Source organism: Emydura macquarii, unplaced genomic scaffold (genome assembly GCF_026122565.2).
Source record: "Emydura macquarii macquarii isolate MOO-44397 ecotype Brisbane River unplaced genomic scaffold, CSIRO-AGI_Emac_v2 contig_3348, whole genome shotgun sequence".
In the NCBI taxonomy this organism is placed as follows: domain Eukaryota; kingdom Metazoa; phylum Chordata; order Testudines; family Chelidae; genus Emydura; species Emydura macquarii.
The window spans coordinates 5,279,229-5,298,781 of NW_027133485.1; the positions used below are offsets into that span (position 1 = coordinate 5,279,229).

General features: G+C 62.9%; 1 protein-coding gene across 1 annotated transcript in view; it reads right to left on the reverse strand.

The window, feature by feature from the left end:
* Nucleotides 1-19,553, reverse strand: part of ADGRB2 (adhesion G protein-coupled receptor B2) — a 58,908-nt gene that overhangs the window by 30,601 nt on the left and 8,754 nt on the right. The window contains exons 2-9 of the mRNA XM_067533738.1: nucleotides 18,838-18,921; nucleotides 15,207-15,371; nucleotides 10,394-10,558; nucleotides 7,034-7,198; nucleotides 3,499-3,666; nucleotides 2,714-2,815; nucleotides 2,240-2,346; nucleotides 83-277 (exon numbers count right to left, since the gene is read on the reverse strand). Of these exons, the coding sequence (XP_067389839.1) occupies nucleotides 83-277; nucleotides 2,240-2,346; nucleotides 2,714-2,815; nucleotides 3,499-3,666; nucleotides 7,034-7,198; nucleotides 10,394-10,558; nucleotides 15,207-15,371; nucleotides 18,838-18,921 (1,151 nt within the window). The remainder of the gene's footprint in view (nucleotides 1-82; nucleotides 278-2,239; nucleotides 2,347-2,713; nucleotides 2,816-3,498; nucleotides 3,667-7,033; nucleotides 7,199-10,393; nucleotides 10,559-15,206; nucleotides 15,372-18,837; nucleotides 18,922-19,553) is intronic.

A 19,553-nucleotide genomic window follows, 5' to 3' on the forward strand; every position in this document is an offset into this window, starting at 1 on the left:
CCCTCACGGTCGCTTCCCGGGCCCCCCGCAGCACTCGGGCCTTTTCCCAGGGGCTGGGGCCCACCCGCCAGCCGGGCAGTACCTGCACGTCCTCCGAGGAGGGCACGTAGGTGGCCCTCTTGAAGGTGTCGGTGACGTTGCGCAGGATCTCCACCGAGAAGAGCAGGTCCCCGCTGAGGTACGTCCGGCGGGCCACGAGCTCCAGCAGGCCGCGCACCACCTGTGACATGCCCTCGCCCGCCAGCATGCGCTGCCCCTTGGCCAGGTGCTCCCGGAGCTTTTGGCAGAGAGAGACAGAGACGGGGGTGTGTGAAGGAGTAGAGATTACCCAGCAGCGGGGAGTTCCACAGGTACCTTTAACCCGCCCTGAGGCAGCAGCCGGACAGGAGGTCCCGTCTGGGAATAGCACAGACACCTATGGGAGCCACAGAGGCGGGTTCCCCTGCTCTCCACCTGCCTGGTCCCCCTGGGGCGGGTCCTCCCAGCACACCCCATGGGGGGCAGATCTCCCTGTGAGCCCAGGAGAACGTGTCCCCTCAGGAGATGCCACCCAAGATGGCAGCTCTCCAGGTTCCCATCAGCTGGGCCCGTTGCCAGGCAGCCATGCCTGTGGGTGTCCAAAGGACGATGGCGATCCAGACAGGGGCTGGTTTTTATCCCCTCCCTGCCTTGCGCCTTTGTGCCCTGGCAACTCCCTGCCCCCAGCCCCTTCCACACAGCATGACCACAGCCTGGGACGCTGCCAGGTGAGTGGCCCTGGCGTCACCAGCCTGAGGGGGCCAGTGTGGGATGGCAATGCTGCCAGATGGTCCTTGCCCCCAGGAGCCACCACTGCAGGGCCCAGGACCTCTCTCCTCTTCCCCCAGGAAGGAGGGTGCCCCCTCCCTCCTCTGCTCCCAGCCCCACCCTGCAGCCCCTGAGCCCCCCAAAAGAGGGGGGGTTAGAGCAGGGGGTCAAGGAAATCAGGAATGCTTCACCACCGAGCCACGGTTCAGGGTGAGTCACCGCTCTGCTCCCTGCCTCAGTTTCCCTGTATGTCGAATGGGGATAATGCGAATCAAAGCAGCTCCTGGAGCCACTACATCAGAGCGCTTGGCCCTGCCAGGGAACAGGACAGGCGGGGAAGATGGGGACACAGAGGGATTATTCGCATCACCCGCCCGGGGCGGGCGGAGGAGGAAGCCAGGGGCAAGGAAGCTAATTAGTTTCAATTGCAATGAAATATTCATGCAAAGCCCTCATGTCACCGGTGGGAGTCAGGGGCTGCTGTGTGTGGGGGAGATTTTGTCTGCCAGTCCCGAGGGCCGCCTGGCTTCTGAGCGCACCCTCTCTGGGGAGGGGGACACACACACAGGCCGGGGCTTACAAAGGGGACCGTGGCTCTGCAAAGCTACGCTGGCTTTGTGGGGGCTCCCTGCTCTCCCTTCAGCGAGGCACATGGCGGGGCCGACGCTGGCCCCGATGGGTCCAACACGCGTGCGTTCGAGGCCAGGAGAGAGATCAGCGCCCGCTGGAATGGGGATGCCTGGGATGCCCAGCGCCCTGCCCCTTCGGCTGGATCGCGGCAAGACAAGCGTCGCGGGTCCGTCCCCCCGCAATCGCTCCTCAGGCAGCTTGGGGGGCTGGGCTGGTGGCAGGGGGGCCGGGGGGCAGAAAGCAGCGATCCAGGGGCTGGAGGCACTGATGAGGAGGGGAGGGTCACGAAGGGGAGAGACGGCGGGAGGGTGGGGCTGGACGGACTGGAAGCCAAGGGAGGAGAGGCAGTTCAGACGGCCCAGCGGGAGCCCCGTGGCGGAAGACGCTGGCTTGAAGGAAGAGGCCGTGGGGATGGGGCAGGCCCCAGGAAGGAGGCGTGAGGCACCTTCTCCATCAGCACTTTGCTGCAATCCCCATCCCGCTCCAGCCCCCCATCTCTGGACAGCGTCCGATCAAAGTCCCACCCCCGCTACTTCAACCCACGGCCCCAGGCTCCCCCACCTCCACTGCAAAGCCCGGGAGCCCCCGGCAGGGGCAACGCGGCCCAGAAACCAGAGACCCCCAGTACCGCGGCCGAGTGGCTGCCTGCCCGGGGGCGCTCCTGCAGAGAGACTGGGCACAGCACTGGGCATGGAGCTGGCAGGGCGGAGGGGGACTCAGAGCACTCAGAGCACTGGGGAAAGGCAGCGAAGGCGGCGCTGGAGAGCGGGGGGCGTAGGGGAGAAGAGGGAGCGTCGGCGTGCCGGCCGGAGTGTGCACCTACTGAGAGACGTAAGTATCTGTACTCGTGGGAGATGCACCGGGCAAAGCTGGGCACGCCCCAATACGCCACCCCCTGGGCATTCAGCAGGCACCGGCGGCTGGCGGATCCTAGACGTAGGATGGGAAAAGAAGCAGTGAGCCCTGAGCCCCCCCAGCGCCCGTAGCCCCAGCCCCCCAACCCCAACGATCATCTGCAGTCCCTGCTCTCCAGCCCCTGCAGCTCCCCAGCCCCACTGCACACCCACAGCCCCTGCCTCCAGCCCCCAGCCCCAGCAGCAGCTTGCGCCCCGCCCCCGCAATCTGTCTTGGAGAAGCCTGGTGCGAAGCCGGGCCGGGGAACCAGCGCTCTGGGGAGGCAGCAGAAATCCTCGGGGGCCTGGCCGGGAATCCTGCAGCCCAGATGCCTCGTCCCGCTCCCTGCTCCGCTCTCGGCCCGGGTGGGAGCCGGGGGAGGGAAGGCGCCAGAGAAGCTCACCAGTGGCGTTGGGCGGGCACTTGTTGTAGATGATCTCGCCAGCGGCCGTCTTCTTCCAGGTCATCAACATGACGTACTCGTCCTTGCACATTTCGTGGAAGGCTGCCAAGGAGATGCAAGCGTCAGACGGGCCCCCGGTGGCCCGCGGAGGGATCCCAACCCACCCGACCCGGGGGATGGGTCTGCGGGGAGACGGCTGCTCTGCATGGGCCGGCCACTAGACTGGTGGGGGGCGCTGGGGGGCACCAGCAGGTGTGTGGCAGGTTGGCTGGCAGGATAGAGGGAGGGTGATTGAATGTGGGTCAGGCAGATTGGACAGAGAGAAATGGACAGATGGCAGGTGGGTGGCAGGACAGAGGTACAGACAGAGGGACAGCAGGTGGGTGGAGGGACTGACGGACACACGGCGGCTCAGCGGGTGGGTGGAGGGACGGAGGGATACACAGAGGAAGAGCAGGTGGATGGAAGGATGCACAGACGGATGGTAGGTGGGTGAAGGGACAGACAGAGGGACCATGGTGGGAAGGATGGACAGACAGATGGAGGGAGAGAGGATGTATGGAAGGATGGCCAGATGGACGGTAGGTGGGTGGGAAGGACGGATGGATGGACAGACGGAGGGAGAGTGGGTGGATGGAAGGACGGACAGAAGGTGGGTAGGCAGAAGGACGGCTGGATGAATGGATGGGTGGAGGGTGCTGGCTGGACAGAAGGCTATCAAGCTGGCGGGACAGTCGGTGGGTGACACTGAGGTGACTGGGCCGGGCTGACTCTCTGCCAAGTACCTGGGCATTTCTTCTCGTTGCAGGTCTTGACCTCCTCTCCAGAGCCCTCGCACGGGTAGCCTTGCACGCCCGTGCCCTGGCACATCCTGAAACGTCTCTGCCAGCCCGTGTCGCACGTCTTGGAGCACAAGCTCCAGTGGTTCCATGGGCCCCACTTGCCATCGGCTGCTGGGGGGGAGAGCAGGAGACGTGAGTTAGGGCCCTGCTCCGGGCGGTGGGAGGGGAACCAGACAGACAGACAGACAGACAGACAGACAAGCGAGATGGAGTGCCACGGAGGGCCCAGCTCTGTGGCTGGGACACGGCCGCACCAGCCTGTAACGACTTTCATCAAATATTCTACAGATTATTAAACCCATTAATCAACCACCCCAGCCTCGTTTCAAGCAAACGAGACAAACGTCCCCTCGCGTCCCAGGGTGCCCTCAGCTAATCAGTCCCCCTCCTTCCCCCGGCGCTTCCTGTCCTTTCAGCCCCAACACACCCAGGCCCCACACGCCGCCCAGACCCACGTTCCTGCCATCTGCCTGCCAAGCCAGGGGGCTGCCCAGACAGAGCTGGCCTGCCCCCTCCAGGAACCCCTCCGCCCACTGCCAGGCCCCCGCGTGCCAGGCTCCAGACACCAACGCGACTCCCGTCCCCCCTGCACCTTGTTCAGGGCGTTTCTGGACCCCGCAGGGCTGGGGTGACCCCTGCCCCCCGGAAGGGGTCAGAATGCAGTGACACACCAGTCTAGGGAGACACTGAGGAGCATCGAGACATCAGCCTCCCGGCTCTGCGCAGCGGCGGGTCAGTATCGCTGCCAACCTTGTACAGGTGGGGAAACCGAGGCGCAGAGCAGGGACACGATTTGCCCCGGGACTCTCAGCAGAGCGGGGGGATTGAGGCCGGACTTCCTGCCTCCTAGCCCGGCGCCCGCACCATCGGGCCAGGCTGCACGGTCTTGCCACTCGCATGGCCAGCCTGGCGGCGGCCAGATCCCAGAGGCAGAGCTCGCGCCCTCTCTTGGACCCGGCGCAGGAAGCGCCAGGTCTGCAGCACCGAACGTGGCCCCACCCGGCACGGGCTGAGGCAGCCCCGCTGACCTGGGACCTTTGGGGGTCTCCGCAGCCTGCCTCCGGTCTCTGCCCGGGGGATACCAGATGAGGCAGCCACAGCCCATCGCCGTGAGACGGCAGACAGCACCGCAGCCCGGCTGCGCCCCGTGAATCTGCCAGGAACGGGCGCCCCCGACGCAGCCGAGTGACATTTAAAGGGCAGCGGGCACGTGACTCAGCGCCCGCCATTGCTCTGCACTAGGCCACACAGCCGCCCGCCCGCAAGGCCCGGGTGCACAGGGCCTGTCTGGACCCAGCCGAGGGGACGGGGCCAACTGGGGAGAGGTGGGAGACCAAGACCATCGGCGGACCTGCCTGCCCGCAGCGCAGCGTGCTGGTCGCTGGAAGGGAGCAGTCTCTGCTGGTGACAACACAATTCCCCTCCTGCCCTGGGGGACGGGGAGACGCGCACAGAGCTGCTACCCTCCCCACCCCCACGCAGAGGGGCGCATGCAGGCCGGCACGAAAGGACCAGCCTCGGCACTGAAGGGCCGTCGAGGTCCGGGAAAGGTCCTCGGCTCCGCACGGAGCCAGCTCCGCCCTGCGCTAGTGCACTCTTGTGCACACCCTCGTGCACTTGCCCAGGCTGCCTTCGCACGTGCAGATTGCACTGAAGCGCACGCACGCAGACAACGAACTTGGCAGCGGGAGGAAACCCTGGGCCTTCGGCTCCAAAGGCAGAGGGCCTCCGCCAGCTGGGCTGACAGCAAAGCTCCGCGAGCGAGCAGCAGTGCTACGGCTTAAACCTCTTCCTGTCGGACCCAATCGCTCACACTTAGCCGGGACGGTGTCTTCTTGGCCGTGTGCTTGGTCCGGGCCGCAACACACCAGCGTGCACCAGCGGCTCTGGGCGCTTGTGAAGGCTCACACGCACGGGCTCAGCTCCCCTTTGCACGGCTCCTCGTGCACGGCCGCGTTTCCAGATTCGCGTGCCACGTCCGTGCGTGGGCCTGCCAGCTCCCCGTGCCGTCGTGAGGGGTCGCACAGACGCTCATGCACACCCCTCTGTGAGGGAGGCCACGGCGCCACAGCAGCCCCGCCGACCTGCCCTGCTTAGCAGCAGCTTCGCAGAAACCCCCCCACATCCCCGGGGACCCGCAGTGACGGGTAAACCCCTCCCGTCGGCGCCCAGGCTCGGCCCCTCTGGCAGGCAGCAGCGGAAGAGCCCCTGGTCTGGATCCATCCCCCAGCACACTCGGCAGGAATCCAGGGATGGGATATTGGGAAGAGAATATCCCCAGCCCCCTGGCCTCCCCACCATCCCAGGGGACAGATCCCGGGCCCTCAGGCGCTGGGGAAGCACATGGCAGCGTGTCTGAGCTTAGATGGTGCGAGCGGGAGCCCGCTAGGGCCCAGGAGACGGTGCACCCCCCACCCCAGCTCTGGACGCAGCCTGCCCCCAGCTCCTCCCCTTCAGGTTTCTCAGAAAAGCTGACAGATGAAATCTATGGCGGGGAGAGGAAGCCGGGGCCCATCTGTTGCCGGCGCCCGCTGACGGGCATCTCCACCCCCACTACAAGATTAGCGTTGCTACAGAGCACAGCTGGCGCCTCAGCCGGGTTCCCACGGCTAGTCTGCAGCTCTGTTTAAATGCATTTATGCCGAGTCTGGGCCCCAGCCCAAGACCTGCCAGGGAGCAGAGACGCCAGCTGCCGCGGCGGCCACGGGTCGGAAGGGGCGGCCAGAGCGCCTGGACGCAGAGATCCCGAGAGCAGCTGAGACCGGGATCAGAGACCCCGGATAGCAAGCGCCGCCTGGCTCTGGGAGCTGGGACCTAGTCCATCATGAGCACCACGCCAGCCTGGGGCCAGGAGACGGCACATGGCACAGAAGGGTCAGGCAGTGCCAGCTCCTCTCACTCCTCGCACACCAGCAGCAGGGACCCAACCTCCAACTCGCTAGGCAAATCATGCCAAGAGAGACGGCACAGGGATCCCCCCCAGCACCGCCGCTCACACCCACAGTGACGCACAGGGATCCCCCCCAGCACCGCCGCTCACACCCACAGTGACGCACAGGGATCCCCCCCAGCACCGCCGCTCACACCCACAGTGACGCACGGGGATCCCCCGGCATCTACCACCGCTCATACCCACAACGATGCACGGGGATCCGCCAGCACGGCACCACCGCTCACACCCACAGCGACGCACAGGGACCCCCCCGACACGGCACCGCCGCTCACAGCCAGTTGCCAGAAGAGGCCACTCTTTTCCCCGGGGATGCTGCCACTCTCCTCCCCCCCGCGTCCCTGCACAGGGATCGGGCCCCAATACGCCAGCGCGTGTGGACGAGTTTGCACAAGAACAAGGCCCCAGCACTGCAGCCCGACCACACGGCGCGGCTGCTCTCCGAACTCTCAAGCCCTTCCCGTGGCCTGCACCAGCCCAGCCACGTCCCCCCCCCGCCCCGCCCCCATGAGCGCGCGTGGGCCTTACTTGGACAGTCGGGATTGGCGCACTCCCTGGCGTCAGCGTGGGCCCCCTTGCACTCCGCCCAGCCATGGCCCGAGACGCTGCACTTGCGCGCCCGCTGCTGGGTCCCGTTGGAACACGACACCGAGCACCGGCTCCAGGAGCCCCACTCCAGCCACTGGCCTTCCACTGCCGGGGGAAGCACAGGAGAGAAGGGAGTTAGTGCAAAGGGGACCCGTGGGGCTGCGGGGCCGGGGCAATCCCGTGTGGCCCCCGCTTTCCAGACCCAGGCATGAACCGCGTCCTCCCCTATCCACATGGAGGGGCTTCGGCCACACCCTGGCCAAGTGTGCATCACGCCCCCCTCTAGTGCCTGCTCAGTTAGAGGGTAACAGCCTACTACTGCTGCCCCGGAATGCTGCTCCTATAGCAGAAATCCCAGACGTGTGCGCTGGGGCGCTCGAGGACCTGGCTTCAAATCCGGCCTCCCTGCAGGTGGTTACGGCAACGTATCACCGGGACTTGGGCCTCTTGGAAGAGCAGGAGGGGGCGGCTCCCCATGCACCCAGGGCACCACAGCTCTGCAAAGTGCTGCTGAGTAACAGCCTGCAGCTCCCACCCCGGGGCAGCTGGTGGGGCCAGATGGCACCAGCCTCCTCCCAGCTCACCGGCTCCAGAAGCCAGGTGGCCAGGTTGCCCCCCTGGGGGGCATGTTGCAGGGGGACTATCTGCCTGGGCCAGGAGCGGTCTCGCTGCAGCGGCTTGGTGGATGTCAGGCTACGTCCCAAACAGCAGCATGCTCCCGCCAGCCCCTTTGGGGGAGAACAGGCCGAAGGGGGGGGTGCCTGCAAGGGGCACCAGCAGAACTCTGCAAGGGGAGCCCACCGCTGAGAGGCGTGAGCAGCACCTCCGCTATTCAGCCCCACGGCAGAGCAGAACCGAACCGCCGGAGCTGAGCAACGGATCCTCCCACTGGCAACTCAGCAGGGACCGTGCCGGGCGTCGCGACTCCCTGCCATACCCGGATGCCGGCACTGGCGTCCCCGTGGCTCTGCCAGCTCCCACCCAGCAGGGGTCTTTCTCCGGGGTGCCCTGCGGGACCCGCCCCAGAGGGAGCATTAACTTGCTGCCATGTGTCCTGCAGCGGCCAGGGGAGCTGCGGGGCCGACGGCCAGGAGCACACGCAGGTTATCTAGGCTCCAGCTCCACCCAGGGGACAGCCAGTCGCACGCCGAGGACATGTCCCCACCCACTGCAGAACAAATCCCCGGCTGATGGGAGCACCAAGCTCCCAGAACCATCCTAAAACCATCGCCATGGAAACGCAGAGGGACTGACAGCAGGAAGAAGGGGGGAGCCCCAGAGCCATAGGGCTGGATCTGTGGGACAGGCCCGGCTCTGGCAAGAGGCTGGGGGCAGATGGCCGGCTCGGAAACGAGCGAATCCGCTTTGTCCCCATCATCTGGATTCCCTCCTGGTCCCAGCTCCCTGCCGGCACAGGCCCCCGTTGGGGTAACAGAGCTATTCACCCCCCCCCCCGGGGCTGGCAGCCGGCCTGGCCCTTCAGCCACCCAACAGGGCAGGGAAGAGGCACCTGGCAACCCGCCACCGCACACTCAGTGACGCAACGAGCGCGAGGAAGCTCTCCGGGTCGGCTCCTCGGTGGGTGGAAGTCCCCACGGCTCGGCTGCAAGGGGATCCGACCCCCTGACTCCCATGGAGCCAGGCCGCTCAACGGCTCTTTGCCGCCCCGCTCTCCCGCTTCCCCCTCTGCCGGCTCCTGGCCGGCGCCGTGGGGCTCTGGGAGGGCTCCACCCTGGCCCTCCGTCCCCCACCCTGCACCGCTGCCCAGCTCTGCCCCGGAGGGAATGGCTCATTAGCACTGGGCTCAAAGCCACTTACAAGTGACCCGTTTCCTGCCAGCAGCCTGCTGGGTGCTGCACATCAGCCCCCCCCGGCCAGTGAGATGGAGACGGGTGACACCCCCAATCACGCTGGGTCAAAGGCAGTGCCCAGAGGGATCCCAGCTGCCGAAGGGGGGTGGCAACCCCCCCACCTCTGGGCCTCTGAGCTAGAGAGATCCCAGGAGAAATTAACAGGCTGCAGGGGGAAGGGCCCCCCCACATCCCCAATCTCTCGGGGGGTGCCCCAAAGGGCCGGCGCTGGGACTCAGCACGGAGACAGGGGTTCCACAGAAAGATGGGGAGCCCCTTGTCGTCTGCCATCCCCTTACCAGCGACGGGGCGGGCAGGAGTCGGCGTGGATGGAGCTACAGGCTGCCCACCGGGGAGCCCTCGCTGCCGACAGCAACGCCCCGACAGGCCAGGCCAGACCCTCCCTGCGCCCGGCACTGCTCCCAGAGGGGGTCGCCTTACAGTGTCTGCTGGCCCACGGCATGCTCCTGCCCCTATGCCGTCCTCCACTGGGCCCCTTCTCTGTACCCCCACCCCAGAGCCCCTTTCCCCACACTGCAGAGCTCCTGCCCTCTTACTCTGCCCCATATTTCCCCCCACCCCATTCCACAGCTGCATTCTTCCCCTTGGCGCTCTGCCTACCACGTCTCCTGACTCACTACAGCCCCATCACATCACCCTCCTTTGCCCCCCCCCCCACGTCCTTCCTCCAGCGCCCCGGGGAACATCCGTGACCTCTCCAGCACGCACAGGGCCCTGCGCGCTAACAAGCCAGCTGGGGCGTAGCACGACGCTCAATCCCCACACCCCACAGTCCTGTCTGCGAAAGGCCCTTCTTCCAGTTCCTCCTCCTCCCTGCCCCCCCCAGGCTGGGCCCCTCCCCAGAATCCAGGATACCCTGCGGGAACGCTCCACGCATTTCACGTGCATCCCTGCACGCCCAGAAACGCCATGGCTGGGCCTGGGTGAAGTAGCCACATCTAGGGAAACGGGCGTGTTTGCCACCGGCCCCCGGATCACCCCAGCCAGCCCCCTTTGCACTCACGCGGAACCTCGCTCCGCCGGTGCCGGCCCCGTTCAGACCTAGCTCCCCCTCCAAGTCACTCTGGTAGCTCCGGGGAGGGAACAAGGGACAAGCCTGGTCTGCTCCCTAAATCTCCCTCTCAGCACGGGCAGGGGCTGCCGGGACATCTGCACCCTGCGCTCTGGCCTGCGTGCGAGCTGGCGGACAGCGGAGGGGCAGCCAGGGTACCCCCAGCCCTGGGGTTCCTAAGGCCCAGACCCTCAAAGGCTTCGATTTCAGTCCAAGTGAGGAGCCTAAATACCTTGGAGGGTGGAGACCCAAGTGCCCTGAGACGCACAGGGCAGGGGAGAGGTGTGCCTCCGCGGGCGGCGGGGGATGCAGAGGGGAGGCAAGCAAGGCGACGGGAAAGCGCAGAGGAGTAGCCGAGGCAAGGAGCGAGTTACTAACCAGGGCAGAGTGCGATATTGCAGGGCTTAGTCTGCATCTCAGGGCCCTCGCAGGCCTTCCCGCCGTGCTGCGGAGCAACGCACAGCCGCGATCTCGTCCGGGCCCCTCGCCCGCAGGTCACGGAGCACAGACTCCACGGGGACCACTCCTCCCACAGGCCGTGAACTGCAACACAGCACACAGCAATCACGCCTCTGGCCCGGCCCGGCCCGGCACACGCCGCGCGCAGCACAGGGCATGGCGAGGGATGGGGAGCGGGGACGTGCCATCCCCGGAGCACAGGGCCTGCACCCAAAGCAGCTCCCCCCGCCCATGGCAGAGGGAAGGGCTGAGCTTCTGGGCTGACGACCTCCAAGCACTCGCCAAATGAGGCTCCAATCCCGCGGCGGCCAGGGAGGCGTCGCAACCCGTCGTTCGACGGGTGGGGAAACTGAGGCACGGAGCGGCGCTGTGACTCCTCCAAGGCTATACAGTGAGTCAGTGCAGCGTTGGGAGCAGACCCCAGGAGTCCTGACTTCCACACCCCTGCTCTGACCACTGGGCCCTCCTCCCTTCCTGGGGTGGAGGCTTGAGTTTTTGGTGCCTAAATGCCTTAAGTCCAACACCCCCCAGCCCAAAGCCTCAGCCACCTGCCATCCTGTCCCACTACTGCCCCGCCCAGCAGATCCTGGAGGGCTGTTACGTGGCTCTGCCCCACTTTGGATCTATGGGGCCGGGGCAAGGGAGGCAGGAACGCCCTCGAAGATCGTTTTTATAACTAACGCATGTTAAGGAGGCCGGGGGGACAAGCAGAGGGGCAAGGCTCTGTCTCCCACACAGCCAGTCCTTCCCTGACCCCGCAGTCCCCAGTCTCACCCCCCTCCTCAGCCCCCTTACCAGACACCCCCTGGCATTCCCTGCTAGCGAGAGCAGGTTCAGCAAAGGCAGCCTGTTTCCTTGGGGCTCACTCCGACAGGCTGCGGTGGCAGTCAGGTGGGGCCGACAGGGATTAAGAGACGCCAGAGAACCTTTGACATTGTACAGGGTCTGGGGGGGTCCTGCTCCCCTGCTCATGTTTACAGGGGTCTTGCCAACCAGGGTGAAACTGATGAACCAAGGAGCTGAACTGAGTGAAACTGACTATATGCAAAGAGCATATCCCCTCCTGACAGTAGCCTGATTTTATTGGTGGGGGGTTTCTGCTCCCCCTCTAGAGGCCTCTGAGGGTTTTTCCAGCCAGGACTCCATTGGGAGGCACTGAGTGCTGGTCCCTTTAGAAAATCTGGCTTGAAATGCACAGGTTAAACAAGCTGTGCGAAAGAGAGACACGTCCCCACCTCCCACAGTGATCTTTGCAGCTAGCAGGCTCAGCATTTTCAGACAGAAATGTGATTTTTTTTGCGGCTGATGCCGTCCCGTCACCGACCGACGCTTGCCTGTGCTGAATGCTAATATAAAGGCCTCCGCTTCTTCCACCTCTCTGCTCCGAGGGACTGAAAAGCATTTCATGAAGGTGGACTGAGCTCCCCAAGGCCCTGACCGGGGGGAATTGGGGAAACAGAGTCACAGAGAGGCAACGTGACTTGCCCAAGGTCACAGAGCTGCAGACAGAATCCAGGAGTCCCTGACTCCCACTCCCCGGCAGACGTGGGAAATAAGCCCAGATTTCTTGGCTCTCAGCCCCTTAAGCTCTAACTCCAAGGCAGCGCTCTCCTTCGACTTATGCAAGAGCCGATGCCTGCGCAGATCATGTTCATGTCATGGGGGGGCGGGGGCGGGAAGCAGCCCTTGGGCTTTACATTTCCACTGCTCTGCCTGCAATTTCAACATCTCCCCCGCCTTCAAAGCCTGTGCAAAACATGTCGAGTCCTCAGGGAAGCCCTGAGCTTTCTGAGAATCAAAGGGCAGCTCGGAGGGATAACCTGAAAGCTCAGGGAAGATGATGAAAAGCCCAGCGCTGAGATAAAAGCCTTCAGCCTGGAGCAAAAGCTCATCCCGGGTCGGGGGAGGGGACAGAGCCAGCATCAGCCCATGGCCGGAGAGGGGTGAAGAGTGGGTGGGTGGGTGGCTGGGGTTGTGACATCACAAGCAGACTCTTGCTGCCCACGCTGTCATTTCGCAACTGCCTATCAGCTCCCAAAGGGGCACAGACGAGAGGATCCAGCGGCAGGGAAGCAAAGGCCCCGATCCGGTCAGGACCTCGGCACCCGCAGCTTGGCCTCGGCAATAGGCAGAGACCAGCTCTCAAGAGCAGCTCTGCCCCACACGGCCCCCCCTCGTGCTTGTGGGGCTGGGCCCATGACAAGAGGCTACTGGGCTCTTTTCTTTCACGAGCACAGAAAACCTCGTCATAACGTGAACCGGGGCTTGGAAACCAGACTGGGAAGATCAGGAAGGGCCAGAAAAAGGGAGAGGAGGGGGAGGCCACCACTGACGAGGGCCCAGTCTGCACTAGGATTCAGTCTAGCCAACGCCTACGGCAATCTAGGGCAGACAATACAAATAACAGGATCACTATTTCCATTGCATCCATGGGGAAACTGAGGCACCGAGCTGGGAAGTGACTTTCCCCGGGTCCCTCAGCAGGCCAGTGGCCGAGCTGGGAGTAGAACCAAGGTCTCCTACCTCTCAGGCCAGGCTCCGGCTCCCCATCTACTCCCCGGGCTATAACTCAGTTGGTTCAGTATGTGTGGAAGGCAGGGCCCCTTGTGCGTACCTGTCAGCCAGCACCGGCTAACATCACACCTCAGCCCCTGGCCCGGACAAGGCTTCCGGGCGAGATCTGCCCCTGGGCAGGGGGCTGGAAGGAGGAAAAGCGCCACACCAGTCACAGAGTTGCAGCAGGATCAAAGTGGCCTCAGGGCCATGCGCTGACCCCTCCGCTCAGGGGTGAGCCAGACCCCGTTGTCCTTCCCAGCCTGGGAACCCAAGAGCAGCAACATGCCGGGTCCGATCCGACGAGGTGCTGAGCACCCCCAGCTCGGGGCTGATGTCCGTGGGAGGTGAAGATGCTCGGGCCCTGGTCTGCTGCGCCCTCTAGCCCCAGCCGTGCCAGTGCCTGCATCCAGCCTCTCCGTTCACCCCCCCGCGCACGCCCTCAAAGTGACCGATCCACAAGAGGCAATGTCCCCCGTACACACCCCGGCGTCCACGCCAGCTGCATTAGCCTATGAACGCGTGCGCTGCAGGCGCGTCCCTCCCCACGGCCTTTTCACCAGTGCAATTCTCAGGGGCTCTTTCCTGGGGTGGGGAAGGAGCAGAGATGAAGTGAATTTTCCCACCTGTCTGTCACTGGATGAGTGCAGAGCTGCGTGCCTGCCTGCGGGTGTCTGGGTGCCTGTCGGGCAGAGAGATGTACCCCCATGCGGGAGATGGTGCCGGTCTCTCTCTGAGCTCCAAAAAAACACAGCAGAGCATCCGCCGAGCCACAGATGGCAGATCAGGCGAGCCCAGAGGGTCGGGCGGGACGGGACTCGGACGTCCAGCTCGAGCCGCCACGCACACACCGCTGTTTTTCCACAGGCTCTCTCGAGCGGAGCTCACCCGGGTACGTCTACCCGAGCAGGGAGTCCGCCTCCCAGCTGCACCGCAAAGCACAGCACCAAGACGTCCCCGGCAGCCGGAGAAACTGCTCCCAACGTGCCGGCCACGCACATCCAACGCGCTGCCAAAGGAGGACGGGTCGCCAGCCCTGGGAGTTGCAGTCCGCGCCCGGGTTCATCACGGGAGGCCGCAAGGCACACTTACCGCCGGCCCCACTTGGGGGCTTTGATTCTGTCCTGTGGGTGAAGGGAGCTCGCTCCCCCAGCCTCATCAGCCCTTGGCAGGGCATGAGCCCACGAGCAAGCCTGGCGGTGGCTTTTGTGGGGCCTGTCTCCACTCGGAGCTGGGCTGAGAACCCATTTAACTCGTTGCACCAATGTCATCCTCCGAATCAACCGCTTAGAGCATCAGAGACCACGGCCAGTCAGCTTAACCTTAGAAATAAATACAGCCCCCCTCCCACACACACACACGTTTGTATTTTCTGTGCATGTGAAGCCAGCATTAAATCCTGTGGAGATGGGCTAAGTCCCCCTCCCTACATGTCCCTCACTCAGGCCGCAGGGGCCAGATGAGTTACACGGATGTAAATGAGAAATATCTTCTCCAGACCGCCACGGAGTCACTCCCGATTCACCTCAGCGCCACCCGGCTCAAAGCCTGGTTCCGCGTCCCCTTTGACAACTGGATCGGGATCCATCCCTGCCCGCTCTGCGGTGCCCCAGGACAGAATTCCCACCCCGGGCCAGTGCCTGACGAGGGGCTGCTGGGCCGGGGGCTGGTCTCGTGCACCCCAGTAAAAGTGGCTGTGTTGGAGCCAGTGGAATTTCACCCCCGCCCCAGCTGATCCAGTGGGCAGAGCCCAGCGCAGGACTGGAGGCATAGAAAGGACAGGAGTTGCCTGCCTGGCTCTTAGAATTTCCTGCCCCTGCTCCCCCCGGCAGGATGGGAATGGTTCGCGGGGTGGCTGGGTCCCCCCCGGGAGGGTGGTGTGGGGGCTGGGAGGAAGACCATCCCTCCAGCTCAGAAGGGAGGGCAGAGAAGCCTAGGGCCACCCTGGCCCCGCCCCAAACCATCAGCAACATCCTGAGCCCCACAGCCGGCCCGCCCCGCTAGCCGAGCGCTCACTGAGCAACTAGGGAGGCCTGGGGTCGCCCTGCGGCCTGGGACGGCTGAGTGGCTTTGTACCTCCTGGTGATGCTGCATCTCTGCACCACCATGGGGCCAGTTTGTGCCCGCGGGCTGCCAGGCGCGGGTGGGGCGGGGACCCTAGCTGTGAAAGCGAATGTACCTGGGCAGGTGGCGGTGTTATTGCATATCCGTGTCTCCCGCAGCAGCCCGCTGCACAGTGTCCCGTAGGGAGAGGAGACGCAGGAGCGCGTCCGCACCTGGGACCCCTGCCCACACGTGAGGGAACAGACGCTCCACTGGGACCACTCCTCCGCGGCGGGGTCTCCTGCGGGGGAAGAGAGGGAGAGATGCGTGTTGGTACCCGACTGGCCTCCTTCAAAGACCGGGGCGCCCCGGCTGCTCTCTACTGGCAAACCCCAGCATGCGGCACCTGGGCATGCAGGCAGGGCCGGCGGTGGGATCCTCCCAGGGCAGCGGGGATGGGGCGAGAGAGGATCTAGCAGAATTAGAGGGGGCCATGGCTGATGAAAACCACCAACTTCCCTGCGCAGTGTAGCGCTTGCGATAGAGAGGGACGCACAAGAATGGCTGAATCAGGGAAGGCAGGTCAGGTGCTCCTATGCTCCCTGTCTCAGGAAGCTGGAACAAGGGGACACTCTATGAGACTGAACGGCAGCTGGTTTAAAACTGACACAGGGAAAGACTTCCACCCCACACACACACCCCGGCACGTGCAGTGTACCATTAATCTGCGGAACTCACTGCCACATGATGTCACTGATCTTCGCAGCATTAAAACTAAAGGGACCAGACATTTATTTGGAGAGCGAAAGGAGCCAGATTTACACTGGGGAGGCTTAAATAAAACACAGGAGCTTTGGGAAGGAATCAAAGCCCTCCAGCCTGAGGGCTTGACCTAACCTCTCACGGTTCTAATTAATAGGGGGCAGGAGAGAATTTTTCCAGGGGACAGGTAATCCCACAGCCACAGGGTTTACTGCGCCTTGCTCTGAAGCAGCTGCTGCTGGTCCGTCGGAAGCAGGATGCTGGGCCCTGATCGGATCCAGTCTAGCTCGGTTCGGAGAAGCGCTCCGGCGCTGGTTGGCTCTGCAGCTGTCTGGCTCTGCAGGCCCAGGGCTCCAGCCATCTTTCTCCCAGGAGCAGGTGTGATATTGACATTTACCACAAACCTGTTCTTATTATGCTTGATGATCTATTTCAAGGTAGCGGGCAGGCCAGCGGCAGGGAGAGGAGTTTTCATGAAGAGGGAATGTACGTAGGAGGCCTGGGAAGGGGATTATTCTTTTCTGGAGATGGCGCAAGCGGAGATTAGCTGGAGTCCAGGCCTCCCAGCGAGGCGCCCACGTCGTTAGCCAAAATGAAATGGCGAGATAGAATTGTGGGCTGTTATTACTCATCCGAGGCTGAGTTCTGCCTTCAGCCTAGCCGGGTGTAAATCAGGAGGAATGTCGCTGAAGCCCATGGCTTCGGCCAGGGCAAATCAGCATAACTATAGACTTCAATGGTGCTGCGGTGGTTTACACCAAGTGGGGATCTGGCCCGCTGACCTCATCGGAACGTCACCAGCTTACGCCAGTTGGGGATTGGACCCACGGTGCAGGGCGGCATGGCCTCCGGCCCACAGCCCGTTTCGCTCCATGGCACGTGCATGCTGGTGTATTATCGTTAGTGGTTTATTATCGTAGGGTTGCTGGAGGAGAGTGGGGCCGTGCACCCAGCTTACTACAATTGTAACAACCCAGGGGACACGTGTAGCATTCTTGATCCATGCATCTCAGGGCACTTGACCCCAACGGGCTGACCACCCGTCATTTGTTATTGTAGGGTTGCACACACGCACCAGCTTGTTGTCATGAAACTCCTTGGCAGGAGCGCTGGGGCCATCCGCACCACCACAGGGCTGCCCAGGAGCTGGACTCTGGTTTGTTATTGTAGGGTTGCCAGGGGCTGCTCGCTCTTTTGTATTACTGCAGAGGTTCTAGTCCCAGACGGGCAGCTTTAACATGCCCACAGTTCAGTGCCTGCTCTCCCAGCACCGGGTTCTGTTCAGGTCTCACAGTTAACCAGCCGGTATTGTGAGGGCCCAATCCTGCTCCCACTAAAGTCAGGATTGAAAGGGGCAGGTGGTGTCCGTCAGAGGGCCTCAGGGCTCCGCTGTGGGCCCAGCCGGTTGGCAGGCCTTGGGGTCTCCCTGGCAGATGGGGCTCGTTAACACTGACGGGGATACAAGCAGAATCCAGAGCAGGAGAAATTCCTGCAAAGGAAAGTTGATCTCACCCCCATTAAAGCCGTCTGCAAAACCCCCTTGGTTTTCAAGAGGGACAGGATCGGGCCCCTCCACAGGCGCAACCTCTAAGCCGTAGGCACAGCAGTATCTGGGATTCGCCTGCCAGACTGATCACGCCTGCGAATTCAGGCTCCATCCAACTTTCCAGGCACGGAGCAGCCCGCAGCCCATAAATCAGGGAGTGGGGACAAGAGGTGCTCAATTTACCCAGCTGAATTTGCTAAATAAATATGTTTGAACTAAACAATTAATAGATTTTTTTTTATAACCCTCTGAGGAAGGTGCGAAGAAAATATAGATGTGGAGCAAATGAAGAGGGGAAACGGGCTGGGAACAAAGGAACTCACTCCATCACTGGGAGCGCTACAGAGACCAGGCAGGGCACTTGTAAATGGAAGCCAGACAGTTGTTTTTAAAATGTCAGGGTTTTCTTCTTAATTAAAACACACAGAACGATTATCATCCCCGGGCTGATTTACGGGACACCCTGGTGGAGCACTGGCTTCCCGTCACACGTAGCCTGCCGTGGAGTGCTGCTTAGGTTGGTAAAATTTCACCCCTGCTCCACCCCAGAGGTGGCTGCCTTACGACGCTTAGCATTCTGATAGCACTTCACCGTTCAAAGAGCTGTGCAGACATGAGCTAATTATAGCTCCCAACACCCCGCTCAGGAGGGAGTGAAACAGGATCATCCCTGGGTATTTTTTGTTTTTACAGATGTGGCACAGAGGCAGAAGGGCAATGGCCCAGATCCTCAAAGGCACCGAGGTGCATAATTCCCAGAGTGATGTGACAAGGGCCACCCGGTGAGCCAGTGGCAGAGCTGGCATTAGAACTCATGGCCTCTTGCTTTTATAGGACCACTGATGGGTCCCAATCAACAAGCACATTTACTATGGTAGTGCCCGGGACCCTCCCACCTCATTGCGCTAGGCGCTGTACATTCTCACAGCAAGCCAGTCCCTGCCCCTAAGTGCTTACAATTTAAATAGCCAAAGGCTGGGAGAAAGGGATACAACATACAAGCAGCCGATGGGGTTGAGGTGACTTGGCCAAGTCACTCAGGGAGTCAGTGGCAGAAAAGGAAATTGAAGCCAGGCCTCCTGGATCCCAGTCTAGTGCCCAGCTCTGAAGGGCCCTGGACTCTGACTGGGACATCTCGGTGCCACAGCAATACAAATAAATCATCACCATCGTTAACCACAATCCCCCCCCACACTCCGTTATCCCTCAGGGCAGGCCAGGCAGGGCTCTGGACCTACCGCCCGACTAGAAACACCCCACACAGCCTGGCTCTGGGCCAAGCTTCTTCCACTCCCAGCAAGCACCACTGCGGGCTGGCTCCGAGTTGTGCAGGGCACTGCACTGCCCCAAGAAGCCCGTGCCCTGGCTGCCGCACGGCTCTCTCTGGCTCCCGGCTCCAGTTTTAAACACCGCCCCGCCCACAGAACCCACCGCTCCCCGCCCCTGCCAGCACCGTTACCTGTCTGGGCCATATAAACCCCGGGTTCGTCCGCCGACCTCGGCCACTGAGTTTTCACCTTCTGATTCTCTTCCACGTCAACGCCTGGAAGGAGGAGAGTGAGATGCTGGTGAAAGAGCAGAGCGGATGGAGGGCGGGGGGCAGACTGCACCCCTTACAGGATGCTGGGGCTGCTAGGGGGATCTGCGAAAGCCACACAGGGGGACTCCTCCTCCCCAGCCACTAGTGGGTCCTTTTTACAGCTGGGGTCCCAGGCACAGAGAGATTTCCATGACCTGCCCACAGTCACAGTGAACAAGAGGCAGTGCTGGGAAGAGAACCCAAGAGTCCTGGCTGCCAGGCCTGTGCTCTCGCCACTAGCCCGAAGCCATACGTGCTTCCCTTCAGCGCTCTTGCTTCCTCTGCCCTCTTCCCATCCCTTCTCTCTTCCTTTGCCTCATGCAGGCCCCCGGTCCCCAGCAATTCCCTCCCCCCGTGCACAGACCTCGCTGGATTTCTGCCAAAATTAACGAGTCCCTCAAACGACTCAAATTGCAGGTGCTGGGCTGGAGAAGGGCAGACAGGAGAGAGTCCACCCGCCGCAGAGAGCGGAGCACAGCACATTTCACAGCCCGGCTAACAGGACGCACACCCAGCTGCCGGAGCGAGAGCGGGCCAGGCCGGGAGAGAGGGGAGAATCCACGTGAAAAGCAAGCGAGAGGCATGAGCTTCCTCCC